General features: G+C 46.1%; 1 protein-coding gene across 2 annotated transcripts in view; it reads left to right on the forward strand.

Moving 5' to 3' along the window:
• LOC311519074 (uncharacterized protein) overlaps nucleotides 1-19,164 on the forward strand; it is a 51,017-nt gene that overhangs the window by 9,185 nt on the left and 22,668 nt on the right. Inside the window, exons 2-4 of one of the 2 annotated variants that reach the window (XM_084625290.1) lie at nucleotides 3,432-3,668; nucleotides 14,764-15,169; nucleotides 15,762-16,196. The exons of the other annotated variant lie outside the window; for it this stretch is intronic. Of the exons in view, the coding sequence (XP_084481416.1) occupies nucleotides 3,540-3,668; nucleotides 14,764-15,169; nucleotides 15,762-15,847 (621 nt within the window). The 5' untranslated portion in view covers nucleotides 3,432-3,539 and the 3' untranslated portion in view covers nucleotides 15,848-16,196. Of the gene's footprint in view, nucleotides 1-3,431; nucleotides 3,669-14,763; nucleotides 15,170-15,761; nucleotides 16,197-19,164 lie in introns of those variants that run through there. 2 annotated transcript variants of the gene reach the window in all.

Consider the following 19,164-nt stretch of genomic DNA (forward strand, 5'->3'; position numbering starts at 1 on the left):
CTGATTTTTTTCTTACCATTTTAGGGGGAAGCTGCCCATCCCCATTTTGTGTAATAATTTCAGGTTCAAAATTCAAGTTTAAATACAGACACAAAAAAGCATCCCCTGCATGTCTGCTACTCAGAAGGGGCTGCTTATTCACTTCTATCCTCTGAGGAGTCAGAGCTGCCTCTCTACTCCCCTCCGTATATATAGACAGGATGTATCCTATATAGGGGACAGATAATTGCCCCACTCACAATTTGTCTCCATGCTCCCCCGAATTTCCTGTCCCCCAACAGCCCTCCTGCATTCACCTGCTATCTATATTTCCTTCCCTTTCCCCTCAGTCTCCAGCTCATTACATTCTCCCTCTTTGCAATGCCACATTCCCCTGCACTCCCTTAGTCTGCCTCCTGCCCCCATGTTCTGAATCCTCACAGTTTCCTGTCCTATTCCCTGCCAAGTTTTCTGCAGTTCCAGGTGTGGAGCCCTCAGTTTTTCTGCACAGCAACAGCAGGGCAAGTTTCCCACATGCCTTGCTTGCTTCAGCTTTCATCTGGAATGGCAGGGGATGAGGCAGCTTCTACTAGCAGTAACATAAGTAGTTCGGTTTTTGTGGCCAGTAAATTTCATAGCCTCTCTGATGAGTCTGCCAAGTAGTCCAAAGTGTGGTAAGGACTTTGTGATCTTGGATCTGGAAGTGGAGGCCCTCAGACATCTATTAGATGGGAACAACTTTTAATCCCTATTCATTTGGTCTGGATTCATATGAGTGACTTCAAGGCAAAAGTATCTGAAGGTCATTAGCAAAGCCCTACCTCATCCAGTCCCCTTACAAAAGATAACGTTATCCCTGCAAGAAAGATACTTGTCTGAAAGAGAAGTATATTAAATCAAATTCTGACCTTTTGGAATTCTCACTGGCACAGCCCCTGCACCTCTGCATACCAGTGACATCTCCTGTTTTTCATACAAAGTCTATACAATATGCCCTATCCTGTTCCTAAAGGACACCTCCAATTTAACCAAACTACAAACATTAAGCATAAAACAAAATAAATATTAGCCCAATGGCCAAACTAATTTCTAGATATGTATTACAATATAAAATAATATGAACTATTAAGAGTCCTCATGCTAAATTACATGCACTTTTCCTCTATGGCCTCATAAACTGACCTCTACCACTTCACCTATAGGAATTAGGGAGGGGTGAAAGTGTGCTGTTATTTTCTCTACAAGGAGCAGACCATTGAGGGAGATAAACACATACTTTATTACAGGCTGAGTTATACAACTGTGTTTTAGCATTAATATGCTGGGCATCGAGATTCCTGGGTTCTGTTCCTAGGTCTGGGAGTGGGCTATGATCTAGTAGTTAGAGACAGCACAGGGAAGCATGATGATGCCCCTGGTTGCATCATCTTCAGGGATTAAACTGGGATCTCTAGAGTTAACAGCTTGAGTTTCTACCACTTGAGCTAAAGAACAATACACAGTGTGAAGGCAGAAGCTGATGAATTTTTAATTTTTCTCACAGTCATTTTAGTATTGGTGCTTTATTTCTTAGACTAATGAAAGATCAGTAAATAAGCACTAATTTTACTCCAAAGATACCCTTAAGAAGTTTTATTAGGAATCTGTCAAGTACCATGAACATTTAAAATGTTATGACATTAAGTCAAACGTGCAAGCTGAGGTGTTATTTGCACAAAATTATTAGGAGCTAGTCTGCCTTGAGGTGTAGATGTGCAACTTCACATTGCCTTAAATGAGAGCTCTGCTCTACTTACACATCTGAAGGCAGAATTTGACCTAAATTTACATTTTTAGATTTTAAAAGAAGAATTCTAATCCAGTGATCCCTTCTGGCCTTTAATTCTGACTCTGTATGATCTAGCCACTAGAGGCACAGTGATCCACAGTTAGTTAGAATTACACATGCAGATACTTGATTGATTCCTTCTGAAAGGCAGTGTAGAAAAGTGGATAAGACTTGGGTTTGTCTGGGTTCTATTTTCAGCTCTGTCTGCAGTGATCTTTCCAGCCTCTGTTATCAGGTCATCACACTTTCCCAGAGGCTACAGGGGAGTCTCTCTCTTAGGGCTTGGCTACACTTGCGAGTTAGTGCGCAATAAAGGAGCCCCGTGCGCACTAGCTCACTCCCCATCCACACTGGCAAGGCACATAGAGTGCTCTGACTCCGTGGCTAGAGCGCTCCTGGTAATCCACCTCAGCGAGTGGAATAACGTTTGCCGCATCCCCGCTGAAGTGCTGCTGCGCCAGTGTGGACAACCTGTCCTGTTAATGCGCTTTGATTGGCCTCCAGAAGTGTTCCACAATGCCCATTCTAGCCACTCTGGTCATCACTTTGAACTCTACTGCCCTGCCGTCAGGTGACCAACCGTCAGACCCGCCATTTAAATTCTCTGGGAATTTTGAAAATCCCCTTCCTGTTTGCTCAGCCAGGCGTGGAGTGCTCTCAGTGCATCTTTCCAGGTGACCATGCCTCCACACGCCAGGCGATCCCCAGCATGGAGCAATGGTGAGGTGCTGGACCTCATCAATGTTTGCAGGGAGGAAGCTGTCCAGTCCCAGCTGCGCTTCACCCGTAGAAATTATGATACCTTTGGGCAGATATCAAGGGACATGATGGAAAGGGGCCATGACTGGGACGCAGTGCAGTGCAGGATTAAAGTGAAGGAGCTGCGAAATGCCTACCGCAAAGCCCGCAAGGCAAACAACCACTCCGGTGCTGCCTCCATGACCTGCCGTTTCTACAAAGAGTTGGATTCGATATTTGGGGGCAACCCCACCTCCACTTTAGAGGACCACCATGGACACTTCAGAGCCCAATGCAACAAGGCAGGAGGAGGAGGAGCAAAGCGGGAGCGAGGGTGCTGAGGTGCAGGAAGACACCCCAGAATCCCTAGATGCATGCAGCCGGGAGCCGTTCTCAAGCCAGGAGGAAGGTAGCCAGTTGCAGCAGCCGGTGCTTGGGAAAGGACAAACACCAGAAGAGGATCTCAGTAAGCAGCTTTATTTTGGGAAGAAAGGTATTCGGTGCGGGCTCTTGGGGTGAGGAGGATTAGAGCTGCATGTATGCCTAGATGTGCAATGGGCGTTGATGTGCTCTCTCATATCGCGGTAATAGGCCTCAGTGATCTCTTCAAAGGTCTCATCCAGTTCAGTGTAGGGGCCCCCTGCTACTGTTGGTTCTCCCCAAGGCACAGAAACCCAGAGGACAGTACAGCCATGAAACAATCAGTCACACTTGACCCTGTGCTTACTCACCATTTTGGGGCTCCCGTGGGTTATGTGCTCTTGCTTTGGGATGGGCAAATTATGCTATTGTGTAGACTGTGCTTGCCCTTAAGTATGGGGGAATCATTGCTCTGTCTGGTGTGAACAATGCTGCCTCTGTAAAGTGTTGCATTTTGCCTTTACAGATGCATTCTTGAAATCTCAGCCGTCCGTGTTATCACCGGCCGAAAGACTCCAAAGAATCAGAAAGAGGCCACATAGATGCGAGGAAGACATGTTGCATGAAGTAATGCATGCAGCATTCAAGTAATGAAAATCAAAAAGTGCAGGAGTGGTGGGAGAGTGAAAGGAGGATCCGTCAGCAGAATGAGGAGTGCCGGCCCAAAAGCGCGGTGCTCCGGCAGCAAAACATGGATCAGCTGGTAAGCATAATGGAGCGCCAAGTGGACACTATCTAGGCGCTCGTAGCCATGCAGGGGGAGGACTACCACGCCCGCCCCGCCGCCCTTGTCCCAAAACGCTTTCCCTTGTGCCCTCATGTCACCTCCAACCCACTTTCCCCAACATCCGGGTTCTTACCGCCCCAGCTACCTCCAACACCTGTTGCTTCACCATCCAGCCCTGAAAACTACGACCCTTACCCTCTGCACTCAACCCCCATTCCATGCAGTATAGCCATCCTGAAGTGCAGCACTCATTGCACAGTACTTCAAACAGGACATATGCAAATCTGTGATTGTACAGTTCCCCACCCCACCCCCTTGCCCTTTTTTTCCCCAAGCAGTTGTTTCTTTTCAATAACTGAATTTTCTTTTCAATAAAGGGATTTTTTGGCTTTGAAAACATTCTTTATTATTGCATAAAGTAAAAGATACCCTATCCCAGGAAAGAAACAGGCACTGCAAGTCAGCGTAGCAAACACAGATTCCTACTAACATTGGAACCACTGCACTTCGCTCCCATGCAGGGCACCAGACATTACTGGTGGCTTTCAGCCTCAAATTGCTCCCTCAAGGCATCCCTAATCCTTGCAGTCCCACGCTGGGCCCTCTAATAGCCCTGCTCTCTGGCTGTTCAGATTCAGTCTCCAGGTGTTGAACCTCCAAGTTCCATGCCTGAGTGAATCGTTCACCCTTCCCTTCACAAATGTTATGGAGGGTACAGCACGCGGATATAACCGCGGGGATGCTGTCATCGGCCAGGTCCAGCTTCCCATACAGAGAGCATTAGCGGCCCTTTAAACGGCCAAAAGCACACTCCACTCATTCTCCACAGGCTCAGCCTGTTGAACCACTCCTTGCTGCTGTCAAGGCTCCCTGTGTAGGGTTTCATGAGCCATGGCATTAAAGGGTAAGCGGGGTCTCCCAGGATCACAATGGGCATTTCAACTTCCTCTACGGTGATCTGGTCTGTGGAAAAAAAGTCCCGGCTTGCAGCGTCCTGAACAGGCCAGTGTTCCGAAAAATGCGTGCATCATGCACCTTTCTGGGCCAGCCTGCGTTGTCTGTGAAATGCCCACGGTGATCCACAAACGCCTGGAGAACTGTAGAGAAATAGCCGTTCCGATTAACATACTCAGAGGCTAGGTGGGCTGGTGCCAGATTTGAAATATGTGTGCCATCTATCACCCCTCCGCAGTTAGGGAAACCCATTTGTGCAAAGCCATTCACAATGTCCTGCACGTTACCCAGAGTCACAGTTCTTCTGAGCAGGATGCAATTAATGGCCCTGCAAACTTGCATCAACACTATTCCAATGGTTGACTTTCCCACTCCAAACTGGTTAGCAACCGATCGGTAGCTGTCTGGAGTTGCCAGCTTCCAGACCGCAATAGCCACCCGCTTCTCCACCATCAGGGCAGCTCTCAATCTCACGTCCTTGCACCACAAGGTGGGGGCGAGCTCCTCACACAGTCCCATGAAAGTGGCTTTTCTCATCCAAAAGTTCTGCAGCCACTGCTCGTCATCCCAGACTTGCATGACAATGTGATCCCACCACTCAGTGCTTGTTTCCCAAGCCCAAAAGTGGCGTTCCACAGTGGTGGTGAGCATGTCTGTGAATGCCACAAGCAAACTCATGTCATATGCGTTACTCGAGTCGATATTGTTGGAGCCCTCACTGTCACTTTGGATCCTAAGGAATAACTCGACTGCCAAACGTGATGTGCTGGCAAGACTCGTCAGCATCCTCCTCAGCAGTTCGGGCTCCATTCCCGCAGACCGAAAGGGAAGACAGAGCGCGCACTACAAAAAACGTTGAAAGATGGCACCAAATGTGGATGGAAGCACAGGGAATGCTGGGATGTGAACCGATGCATCACGGTGCATTGGGACAGGACCCAGAATGCCCTGCAATCCCCGCCCCCTTCCCACAAGCCACAGCACCAGAATGGGAAGAGGTGCTCTGTGGGATAGCTGCCCATAATGCACCGCTTCCAATGCTGCCGCAAATGTGACCACGCCCGTGCGCTTGCAGCTGTCAGTGTGGACAGACGGCAGCGCTTTCCCTGCAGCGCTCTCCAAAGGTGGGTTGAACTCACAGCGCTCTACATCTGCAAGTGTAGCCATGGCCTTAGGCACCTTCCATTTCTCTGATTAACATAACTAATGCATCTATTGACAAAAATAACCATTACAAACACACTGCAACAAAAATATCCCCAACACATTCAAAATTATGAATGAACAAACTCTGCAAACCTATTTTAGAGTTGCATCTGTTCTGGGGTTCCAACATACAGTTTGCTAACCTTCTTGAGATCCTAGAACACAGGGATCTAATTGGGCTGGTACATGGTGAACTGGCTCCTCTCTCAAACTATTATGTTCCCCAGAATCTCAGCTTTGTTTAAAGCCTTCAGTTGATATAGTTGTAAAGAAACCTACTCTCTCCCCGCCCCCCCTCCCGCGCCGTCAAGCCCCACCACAAGGGAGCCAAGTGGAGCTCAGAGAACATTTTACAATCTGCTTTAATTTGACCATCTTAGTATGTGCTAAAGGCAGCATGTCTTGCCTACACTAGACTTTTTTTTTTTAATGGACATGTTAGCACATGCCAACATCATACCCTAAATATCAGTCTAGATAAGGCCACAGGGGTTTACATCAGTTTAGCCACGCCAATGTAAGTTTGAGTGTAGACAGACCTAAAAATTCTTTCCCCTCTTAATACCTCAACTTTCACTCTCTTGGCTTTGATATGTCACTATTTTACTAGTTCTCTAATCATATCAGATAGGACCAAAATTGCAAATGTTTTTTAAAAGTATTTTGAAGGGTTTTATTTTGGAGGGGAACCTTTCAACTGAAAAGAGCACAAGCCCAGTTCGCCTCTTCCCCCGCCCTTTGCAGATTACCTTTAAGATAAACAAATTCTTCAGATACCAAAAAAAAAACAAAAACCCACTGTTCATCTGAGGTAGCAGTCCAAAAGCACAGCTCACAATAGCTAGGTTCTGTGTCTTTCTCCCAGTTGCAAAGAGCATTGTTATGTAGTCATACTCAATGGCACTAAAAGGTTAATTTTCAGTCTTTTCTTCTGTTCCTTTCAAAGCAAATACAGCTGCTCCTTGGCAGAAACTAGCTCTTGTTTTTAAATGCTTTGAATAATCTTGCTCTCTTCTCCCTGCACTGTTAGGGTCTGGGAGGATAATATTATTTACATATTTTCAAAGTCAGATTACTCTGCAACACATTAAAATAGGCTCTGAAAATTGCCATCTAAGCAATCTTGCTAAATGGGCTTATTTTAATTCTGAAACAATAATTTTCTGCTTGTGTGCGCAGAAGTCTCAGTGAAGCGCAAGGCACTGGCAAGCCAGAGTTCCTGCTGCTATGATAGTGGCACTTTGATGTGTTCTCGAGGGGGACCATTCCTTTCTCCATACGGTTTATGTGCTTTAATACAGTGCATTCTTTGCCTTTAAAATTAGTATTTTATTTCCTTGCTTTTTACAAGTTGCTTTGGACAGGGTGGATTTGATTTAAATCACTAGTCAGGAAGACATGTTTTTTGCTCAAACATGAGAATTCAAGAATAGTCCAGAAGGAAGACAGGCAGTCCTTAAGAAAGAAGTATGAAATAAAAAAGTTTACCAATCTGAAGATCCTGTGTGGTCAGACATGTTCCTTTCATCATCTTCAACTCCGCTTCCTCCTGAGAGGGAACACTTCTCATGTTGTTTCATTCGGGCAACCAGGCCTTGCATTTCTTTGTTGCACTGTTTGCATTTTGCACGCATGCCTGTCTTACCCATAGGTAGAGGAACTTCATTAGAATATTTCCAAAGTGGGTCTCTTTTATGGCCTGCTGCCATTATAGGTTTTCCCTTCTAGTGAGAGAATGGTATGGTAGCTCTCAAATCAATCAAGACTACACTCAGAAAGACGTCAAGACCTCTTGAATATGCTGTTCAAACAGTTTCACTTTTGTTTCTACTGCCTGTCCCTCCCGTCTCACATTTATCTCCAGAGTTGTTCTCCTTGTCCACATCTATTCCGCCCGCAACAATCTTCTATTTGTTGAACTTTTTGAAACTTTGCACTTTTAGAGAGAGGTAAGGGATTGACTCTGTGTGTACACAAATTTGCAGAGGGACAATAGGGTTGAGGTCTGTTATTTCTCACCTCTATATTTTATTTATTTATTTAAAACCATTTTTGCTGTTAACAAGCATGTTATCTCTGGAGACACAAATCCACAGTTTGAGAACTGTAAAATTAAGCATATCTGGTGTCTTCTAGACCAGGGGTTCCCAAACTTGGTTCACGGCTTGTTCAGGGTAAGCCCCTGGCAGGCTGCAAGACACTTTGTTTACCTTAGTGTCCACAGGTACAGCCGCTCACAGCTCCCAGTGGCTGTGGTTTGCTGTTCCCAGCCAATGGGATCTGTGTGAAACACCACGGGCTAGGCCACAGCTTCCTGCAGCTCCCATTGGCCAGGAACAGTGAACCACAGCCACTGGGAGCTGCAAATGGCCGTACCTGCGGATGCTCAGGTAAACAAAGCATCTCACGGCCCGCCAGGGGCTTACCCTGAATAAGCTGCGAACCAAGTTTGGAAACCCCTGTTCTAGACTGAACACAGAGTCCCATTGGGTAGATAGAAAGATTAACCTAAATAATCTATACTGAAGCCCCTAGAACCCCATAAGATTGGGTCCCTAATCCATGAAATATTGGAACTCATTTACAAAACTTTTCTTAAACATTACATGAATATATTGTCTCATACTATAGAATTAGAATTTATAATCCCTATTTCATGATGAGATATCTTTGAGCTATAACGTATCTTAATTAAAACTATCTTTAGATAGGTTTTTTCCTCAAAAAGCATTTTATAAAAAAAAAATCTGATTTAAACCAAAAAAAATCCAATTTTTTTTTTTTAATCTTTGATTTTTATCCACCCTGACTTTGGGTGAGATTTTCAAAAGTACTGAATGATTTTAGGACTTATGCTTCTATGTGATTTGTGCTCCTGAGTCACTTAGGGCTAGTCTAACCTGGCAACGCTAAAGCACTGCTGCAGCCGTGCTTCAACGTGGCTTGTGTGGTCGCGGCAGAGCGCTGGGAAAGAGCTCTCCCAGTGCTCTAATAAAACCACCTCCACGAGGGGCGCGGCTCCTGGCGCTGGGGCACTGTCTATGCTGGTGCTTTACAGTGCTGAAACTTGCTGTGCTCGGGGGTGGGGCTGGGGGGGTCTTCACGCTCCTCAGCAAGCAAGTTGCAGCGCTGTAAAGTGCCAGTGTAGACAAGCCCTTAGGCACTTTTGAAAATCCCACCATCGGGGCTTTAGGGCCCCTTTACTCCTGCTCTGGCTCTTTCACCTGGCATAAAGAAGCTGGAGTGGGGAATGAGCATCAGTAAGTTTTCAGTTTTAACAGCCATTATAACTAAATATTTTATTTTATTTTATATTGCGCCCTCCTGCTTTTTCCCATTTCAGACCCCGATTATTTGTATTATAGCCGCACTTAGAGGCAGTGAGAGAGATTTGGGTTCCATTGTTTTAGGCAGTGTACAAACGCATAAAGATGTCAATGGACTAAGCAGACAAAAGGTGGGAGAATTCGTATCCCTATTTTACAAATGGGGGAACTAAGGCACAGAGAGATTAAATGAGATTAAATCACATAGGAACGCTGTAGCAGAGCGGAGAATTGATGCCAGATCTCCTGTGTCTCAGTCCAATGCCTTTACAAGACCAGCCTTTTCCTTAGTATGAAAGCTGACATTTGTTCTACACACATCTACCAAATATCAAACCGTACAAGTTACAGTACTTATCAGTTTATACCATGGTATCTGAGCTACTTTCCCACTTCCTGTTTTCTGGACAAATTACACCCACACAGAACTGGCACCTGCATTTGTCATCAGTGAATGTGGACTTCTGAGGGTTTTATGTCAGAATCCTTATTCCTGTTAAATGTTGCATTGTAAAATAGTATTTTGGTTTGGGGTAAGAATTGGATTATTTCTGCTGGACGGGAAGCTATGTATTTTCACAGTTGTTACAGTACGGCTCTTTTTGTCAACAAATCTTTTATTTAATGCTGTATGGGAGCTGGAAATACTGTGCTGCTTTAAATACATTGCAATAAAGGCAAACAAGGTTTTGAGGCTAGAGGGATAATTTCATAAGGATATATACTAGGTTTTTTCTGTCTTTTATTCTTAAGTTTCTCTTTTAAAATCTGTCTTAACAGGTATTTTAGTTGCTCTTATAATTCTGTCTCTGTGGCATAGTAGTGGCATCGTGTGGTCTTTTTAAGCAATTCCCATCTATCATTTCAATATAGATAACCCAGAACATACTGCATATTCATTATGTGCTCCGCCTATTTTAAGGATGTAAGAGAGAATGTGTGTGATACATCTATGGTTTAAAAGTTTAATTTACAGTGCCCATTATGACCTAGTAATGTCCCAAAGAGAAAATAGTGTCAAGAATTTAATCCACGTAGAAGGTGAATCTAAATTAGAACATTATAAAGGAGAGGTAGAAAAGGGAAGTGGTAGGAAAGAAAGAGGGTAGGATATCTGTATACTGTATAAACAAAAGGCAGTAATTGTTAATAAGAACCTAAGGAAAAGATTAGGAAAGGGAAACACAAGGAGCTACAGATAATTAGAATCGTTTTAAGTTTCAGGACTCAGAAGTCACTGGATACATTCTTGACCACTTAAAGAATGTAAGATTCTTTCAGTGAAGATAGGAATAACCAGAACACTTTTTTTTCTCTCCATGCAAAATAAATAAGTAAATAATTTTAAAAATCTGGTTTTAAATCTGGTCACGTCAGTAAGGCTTTTATGGTTTCAAAGGACATTATGTCAATGTCTGTTCAGCTATAATCAGTCCTAAAGTGGAAACAGCAGAAGCTAAAGGTAAGTGCAATTTGAATGAGCAAAGAGGATCAATTTTAAGATGGTAAATGTAAGTGTGGCTGCTTTGAGTCTTAGGAAAGAGATGCTTATTTAAGGGAATCATTTGTGAATTAAAAATAATACTGAGCTGAAAACTTTTTAAACAACTCAAGTTCGTGTTTATTTTTTTCCATAGACGGTTGCAGTACTTCTTCTCTTATATTTTACCAAAGTATCCAATGTCTTGATACCCATATGATTCAACTGATTAACATTCTACCTGATTATTTATAAATTCATAATATATTGTGAATTAGAAAGAAAGGACGGCCTTCTGGGTAAGGCACGGACTGGGACTCAGGAGCTCTGGGTATAATTCCTTTCCCTGTCACAGAGCTTCCTATGTGATCTTAGTGTGTTGGTACCTCAGTTCCCTATCTGTAAAACGGAGATAATAATTCCTTTTTCTCTCCTTTCATCTGTCTTGTCTATTTATATTGCCATCTCTTTGGCTTAGGGAATCTCTGTTACTATATGTTTATATAGCACTTAACACAATGGGGTCAGTCATACCCTGATCAGGGGTAGATCAGGGGTGGGCAAACTATGGCCTGTGGGCTGGATCTGGTCCCTCAGGGCTTTGGATGTGGCCCACGGGACAGCCATCCCCGTAGGCCCTGCACCGCTCCCGGAAGTGGCCAGCACCACGTCCCTGCGGCCCCGCGCAGAGGGCTCTGCGTGCTTCCCTTACCTGTGGGTACCTCCCCTGAAGTTCCCATTGGCTGGGAACGGGGAACCACTGCCAAGGGGAGCATCAGGGGAGGTACCCACAGGCAAGGGCAGTGTGTGGAGCCCTCTGTGCCCCTTTCCCTTCCCCCCCCCCTCCCCCGGGCTGCAGGGATGTGGTACTGGCCACTTCCCAGAGTTGCACAGGGCCAGGGCCAGGGCAGGCAGGGAACCTGCCCTAGCCCTGGTGTGCATTGCTGCCATCCCAGAGCTGCTCTAGGTAAGCAGCGCCGGGCCAGAGCCCAACTCCCTCCAACACCCTGCCCCCAACTCCCTGCCCTGAGTCCCCTGCCTACACCCCAACCCCCTGCCGCACCCCACACTCCTCCAGCACCCCAACCACCTGCCCTGAGTCACCTCCCGTACTCCGCACTCCTCCCTGCATCACTTCCCTGAGCCACCTCCCGCACTCCGCACCCCCTTCTGCGCCCCAACCCCCTTCCCTGAGCCCCCTCGTACACCCTGCACCCCTCCTCTGCCCCAATCCCTTGCACTGAGCCCCTTCCTGCACACCGCACCACAACCCCCTGCCCCAGCCCTACATTCATGGCCCTGCATGCAATTTCCCCACCCAGATGTGGCCTTCAGGCCAAAAAGTTTGCCCACCCCTGCTGTAGATGCAACTATAACACAAGTGTTTTTTTAAATAGTCTCATTTCTGGTATACTGTCAGACTTAAATTCACCACTTAAAATGTTTTTAGACCATTGAAACTCACTGAGAAGTAAAATCTCACTGTACTGCAGCCTGGAGACATTCTGCTTATCTGCAGTAGGTAAAATTGGGATTCTTTGCCAGGTGAGTTAAAGGGTGGATGAATAGATTGTGTTTCTGAGCTGGTACATGTGTGTGTCTGTTTTGCAAGCCTGAACTAGAGTGACCTGGGTTATAGAAATTAAAAGCAACAGGTCTAGGAGATCCACACATCACACAATTCATTATTTCATCAGTAACTAGGAGAAATACTATTATTTTGGCTCACTACAGCAACAGCAAAAGTTCTGCTGTACTAGACTCTCCCTCAGGTTATCTTGTGAGCTCTGGTTTCTAAATGACAAGAATGTGAAAGCTATAGTTAAAAAAAGAAAGGTGAGGGGGAAGGAAAACTGATCGTCCATAATTAGATAAAAGGGCAGTGAGGGGAGAAAACCCCAAAGCATCATTTCAAGCAGCATGGTTGTAGTTATTAAACAAGGAAAAAAAACAGGAAGCCATGGAACATAACCACCCAAATGTACAGCATCTGCTCCAGAACAAGACCACAATTTTAAAAGTAACCTGTAAGAGACAGCAGCTACAGTGGGTTTGCGTGAAGGCTCATCTCCAATACAATGCATCATATTGTGTTACATCATGAAGCATCTAAAATAAGTGGGGTCAATGAAGAAGAAAAATACGGTCTGTGGGAACTGAAACCACATTTCTAATAGGTTTCAGAGCAGCAGCCGTGTTAGTCTGTATTCGCAAAAAGAAAAGGAGTACTTGTGGCACCTTAGAGACTAACCAATTTATTTGAGCATAAGCTTTTGTGAGCTACAGCTCACTTCATCGGATGCATTAAGGTGAAAAACACTCCCTGGTGCAGTAAAATAAAGAAATGCACAGAAAAAAAAAAAAAGATTCGAAAGAGACACATCCCGAAATAACCCTCCGGCAGCATCACCCTTGTCTGCTTGGAGCTATCGCTCTGCTAAATTCTGCCATGCCCAGGGCATGAAAATAACCCTGTTTGCCTGCGGTGGAGAGTTAAGAATATAGATACTGACATTCTTATAGGTCACCTCTGTTACTCAGATTTTCCAGAGGTTTTTCACACTTTCAGCAGACAAAGCCCCCCTGAGATAGTCACACACACACAACTGGCCTGCAGGGTGCAAATTATCTGGGCTTTTATAAATACACTGGGTGGCTTTAAATATAGCTCCCCACCCCCTCCCCCTGCGCTGTTCTGGGCCTGAGCTGGGAAATGCCCTCCCCCAGCTCCGTGGAAAGCCCATCGCAGCTGGGAAGCTGTGTGACATATGGTGCCCTTCGCTACTGGCTGTACTTTCCAGAAGGGTTTTTGAATGCATCCGATGAAGTGAGCTGTAGCTCACGAAAGCTTATGCTCAAATAAACTTGTTACTCTAAGGTGCCACAAGTACTCCTTTTCTTATTTCTAATAGGGTGAATTTTGCCATTCCACTGCATTCAGCTAAAGTACAATAGGTAATTAAAACTAAAAAGGAAGAGAGATGCCACTGCCAAAGTATAGCACTTGTACACTTTTAAAAAGGATTTTTTCTAATATTTCTTCCCCATTAATATAAAATATATAAATCCCAGCAGAGAATACAAATTAAAAATATCCTCCATTCTTCTTTGAGAGTTATTTGTGTGTGTCAGAGATGGATTAAACATTAATTAGGTTATTTAAACTTCTTTGCACTAAACTACAGTGACTGACAGCAGTGTCACAGTTATTATCATGACAAGATCTCTCATGTTGGACAATACTGTTTGTTCTGATGAAAGTAAACTGTTTGGACAGTTTAATCAAATCTCACTCCCCTAAACATCACCTTCAGAAATTAAATTTAGACAAAGAATTTAAACTAAATTGAAATAGACCACCTAAGGAGACTGACAGATGTAGTGCTAGAAATAAATGTAACATTTTACTGTAACCCATCACCCTGCCCTCTGTAACATGTAACTTCTTTTGCTAATGCGATTTACTAAAGCAGTCATTTTCAAACTCTCTTCATTTGCGGACCCCTAAAAATTTTAAAATGAAGGTAAGACCCCTTTGGAAATCTTAGACCTAGTCTTGAAAACCACTGTTCTAAGCCCTGGTCTACACTAGGACTTTAGGTCGAATTTAGCAGCGTTAAATCGATGTAAACCTCCACCCATCCACACGATGAAGCCATTTATTTCGACTTAAAGGGCTCTTAAAATTGATTTCCTTACTCCACCCCTGACAAGTGGATTAGCGCTTAAATCGGCCTTGCCGGCTCGAATTTGGGGTCTTGTGGACACAATTCGACGGTATTGGCCTCCGGGAGCTATCCCAGAGTGCTCCATTGTGACTGCTCTGGACAGCACTCTCAACTCAGATGCACTGGCCGGGTAGACAGGAAAAGAACCGCGTACTTTTTAATCTCATTTCCTGTTTGGCCAGCGTGGCAAGCTACAAGTGACCATGCAGAGCTCATCAGCAGAGGTGACCATGATGGAGCCCCAGAATTGCAAAAGAGCTCCAGCATGGACCGAACGGGAGGTACGGGATCTGATCGCTGTTTGGGGAGAGGAATCCGTGCTATCAGAACTCCATTCCAGTTTTCGAAATGCCAAAACCTTTGTCAAAATCTCCCAGGGCATGAAGGACAGAGGCCATAACAGGGACCCGAAGCAGTGCCATGTGAAACTTAAGGAGCTGAGGCAAGCCTACCAGAAAACCAGAGAGGCGAACGGCTGCTCCGGGTCAGAGCCCGAAACATGCCGCTTCTATGATGAGCTGCATGCCATTTTAGGGGGTTCAGCCACCACTACCCCAGCCATGTTGTTTGACTCCTTCAATGGAGATGGAGGCAACACGAAAGCAGGTTTTGGGGACGAAGAAGATGATGATGATGAGGTTGTAGATAGCTCACAGCAAGCAAGTGGAGAAACGGGTTTTCCCGACAGCCAGGAACTGTTTCTCACGCTGGACCTGGAGCCAGTACCCCCTGAACCCACCCAAGGCTGCTTCCTGGACCCGGCAGACGGAGAAGGGACCTCCGGTGAGTGTACCTTTTAAAATACTATACATGGTTTAAAAGCAAGCATGTGAAAGGATTACTTTGCCCTGGCATTCGCGGCTCTCCTGGATGTACTCCCAAAGCCTTTGCAAAAGGTTTCTGGGGAGGGCAGCCTTATTGCGTCCTTCATGGTAGGACACTTTACCACTCCAGGCCAGTAACACATACTCAGGAATCATTGTACAACAAAGCATTGCAGTGTATGTTTGCTGGTGTTCAAACAACATCCGTTCTTTATCTCTCTGTGTTATCCTCAGGAGAGTGAGATATAATTCATGGTCACCTGGTTGAAATAGAGTGCTTTTCTTCAGGGGACACTCAGAGGAGCCCGTTCCTGCTGGGCTGTTTACCTGTGGCTAAACAAAAATGTTCCCCGCTGTTAGCCACGGGGAGGAGGGAGGGTTGAGGGGGTAGCCACGCGGTGGGGGGAGGGCAAAATGCGACCTTGTAACGAAAGCACATGTGCGATGTATGTAATGTTAACAGCAAGGTTTATCCTGAAAGAGTGTAGCCACTGTTTTATAAAATGTGTCTTTTTAAATACCGCTGTCCCTTTTTTTTTTTTGTCCACCAGCTGCATGTGTTTCAATGATCACAGGATCTTCTCCTTCCCAGAGGCTAGTGAAGATTAGAAAGAAAAAAAAAAGGCACTCAAGATGAAATGTTCTCCGAGCTCATGCTGTCCTCCCGCACTGACAGAGCACAGACGAATGCGTGGAGGCAAATAATGTCAGAGTGCAGGAAAGCACAAAATGACCGGGAGGAGAGGTGGCGGGCTGAAGAGAGTAAGTGGCGGGCTGAAGACAGGGCTGAAGCTCAAATGTGGCGACAGCGTGATGAGAGGAGGCAGGATTCAATGCTGAGGCTGCTGGAGGACCAAACCAGTATGCTCCAGTGTATGGTTGAGCTGCAGCAAAGGCAGCTGGAGCACAGACTACCACTACAGCCCCTGTGTAACCAACCACCCTCCTCACCAAGTTCCATAGCCTCCACACCCAGACGCCCAAGAACGCGGTGGGGGGACCACCGGCTAACCAGCCACTCCGCCACAGAGGATTGCCCAAAAAAAAAGAAGGCTGGCATTCAATAAATTTTAAAGTTGTAAACTTTTAAAGTGCTGTGTGGCATTTTCCTTCCCTCCTCCACCACCCCTTTTGGGCTACCTTGGTAGTCATCCCCCTATTTGTGTGATGAATGAATAAAGAATGCATGAATGTGAAGCAACAATGACTTTATTGCCTCTGCAAGCGATGATCGAAGGGAGGAGGGGAGGGTGGTTAGCTTACAGGGAAGTAGAGTGAACCAAGGGGCGGGGGGTTTCATCAAGGAGAAACAAACAGAACTTTCCCACCGTAGCCTGGCCAGTCATGAAACTGGTTTTCAAAGCTTCTCTGATGCATACCGCGCCCTCCTGTGCTCTTCTAACTGCCCTGGTGTCTGGCTGCGCGTAACCAGCAGAAACGTCTCCCCCTTACTCTCACGGATATTGTGGAGCACACAGCAAGCAGTAATAACAGTGGGAATATTGGTTTCGCTGAGGTCTAAGTGAGTCAGTAAACTGCGCCAGCGCACCTTTAAACGTCCAAATGCACATTCTACCACCATTCTGCACTTGCTCAGCCTGTAGTTGAACAGCTCCTGACTACTGTCCAGGCTGCCTGTGTACGGCTTCATGAGCCATGGCATTAAGGGGTAGGCTGAGTCCCCAAGGATACATATAGGCATTTCAACATCCCCAACAGTTATTTTCTGGTCTGGGAATAAAGTCCCTTCCTGCAACTTTTGAAACAGACCAGAGTTCCTGAAGATGCGAGCGTCATGTACCTTTCCCGGCCATCCTACGCTGATGTTGGTGAAACGTCCCTTGTGATCCACCAGAGCTTGCAGCACTATTGAAAGGTACCCCTTGCGGTTTATGTACTCGGCAGCTTGGTGCTCCAGTGCCAAGATAGGGGTCTGGGTTCCGTCTATGGCCCCACCACAGTTAGGGAATCCTATTGCAGCAAAGCCATCCACTATGACCTGTACATTTCCCAGGGTCACTACCCTTGATATCAGCAGATTTTTGATTGCATGGGCTACTTGCATCACAGCTGTTCCAACAGTAGATTTGCCCACTCCAAACTGATTCCCAACTGACCGGTAGCTGTCTGGCGTTGCAAGCTTCCACAGGGCTATCGCCACTCGCTTCTCAACTGTGAGGGCTGCTCTCATCTTGGTATTCATGCGCTTCAGGGCAGGGGAAAGCAAGTCACAAAGTTCCATGAAAGTGCCCTTATGCATGCGAAAGTTTCGCAGCCACTGGGAATCGTCCCAGACCTGCAACACTATGCGGTCCCACCAGTCTGTGCTTGTTTCCCAAGCCCAGAATCGGCGTTCCACAGCATGAACCTGCCCCATTAGCACCATGAAGCATGCATTGGCAGGGCCCATGCTTTCAGAGAAATCTGTGTCCATGTCCTGATCACTCACGTGACCGCGCTGACATCGCCTCCTCGCCCGGTATTGCTTTGCTGGGTTCTGGTGCTGCATATACTGCTGGATAATGCGTGTGGTGTTTAATGTTCTCCTAATTGCCAAAGTGAGCTGAGTGGCCTCCATGCTTGCCTTGGTATGGCGTCCACACAGAAAAAAAGGCGCGGAACAATTGTCTGCCGTTGCTCTGACGGAGGGAGGGGCGACTGACGACATGGCTTACAGGGTTGGCTTCAGGGAGCTAAAATCAACAAAGGGGGTGGCTTTACATAAAGGAGTATTTCAGGCAGGACTTCACGGAGGGTTCCAATAAGAAATGGTGCACCTAAGTTATTTTTCTTATTGGAACAAGGAGGTTAGCCTGGCCTCTGATTGATACATGGCTAGATTTACCTCGCTGCACCTTCTCTGTGAGTGACTACAGTGTGACCTAGAGGAATGAGTCCCCTAGACAGGGGAGGGGGGAAGCAAATGAGTACAAAACAAATCTGGTCTATTTCTTGTTTTGATCCACTCCATCTATCTTTTACATCTTTGGCTGGCAGCAGATGGTGCAGAAGGACTGCATGCCATCCACATCTCATGGCTGCTCGGCAGAAGATGGTACAGTATGACTGCTAGCCATCCTCATCTCTTGCCTGCCCGGCAGAAGATGGTACAGTACGACTGCTAGCAATCCGTATCGCCTGCCTGCTCACCATAAGACGGTTCAATAGGACTGACTGCAGGACTAAAGAGAATGACCCGGTCAAGTCACTCCAAATTTAGTCCCTGCGCCCATGTCTGCCCAGGCGCTCCCAGCCGACGTGGCCAGGAGCATCTCGGACACGATGATGACGGCTACCAGTCGTATTGCACTGTCTGCTGCCAGAAGGCAATGGGTTGCTGCTACTGTGTAGCAATGCCGTACCGCGTCTGCCAGCACCCAGGAGACATACGGTGACGGTTACCTGAGCGGGCTCCATGCTTGCCGTGGTATGGCGTCTACACAGGAAACTCAGGAAAAAAGGCGCGAAACAATTGTCTGCCCTTGCTTTCACGGAGGGAGGGAGGGAACGGGGGCCTGACGATATGTACCCAGAACCACCCGCGACAATGTTTTAGCCCCATCAGGCATTGGGATCTCAACCCAGAATTCCAATGGGCAGCGGAGACTGTGGGATAGCTACCCACAGTGCAACGCTCCGGAAGTCGATGCTTGCCTCGGTACTGTGGAAGCACTCTGCCGAGTTAATGCACTTAATGCACTTAGAGCATTTTCTGTGGGGACACACACACTCGAATATATAAAACCGATTTCTAAAAAACAGACTTCTATAAATTCGACCTTATTCCGTAGTGTAGACATACCCTAAAAGAAATACTGAAGCTAGGTGGATAAAAGCCAAAAGATGCAAATGAGCTGGCAAAAGTTTTCACTCAGGCGAGTGCTCCTTGCCCCATAACCTCAAACTCTGAAACCCCCAAATTCAACTGAAGTAAAAATGACCCAACTCCTCAGC

Source organism: Lepidochelys olivacea (assembly GCF_965140295.1).
Source record: "Lepidochelys olivacea isolate rLepOli2 genome assembly, chromosome: 3".
In the NCBI taxonomy this organism is placed as follows: domain Eukaryota; kingdom Metazoa; phylum Chordata; order Testudines; family Cheloniidae; genus Lepidochelys; species Lepidochelys olivacea.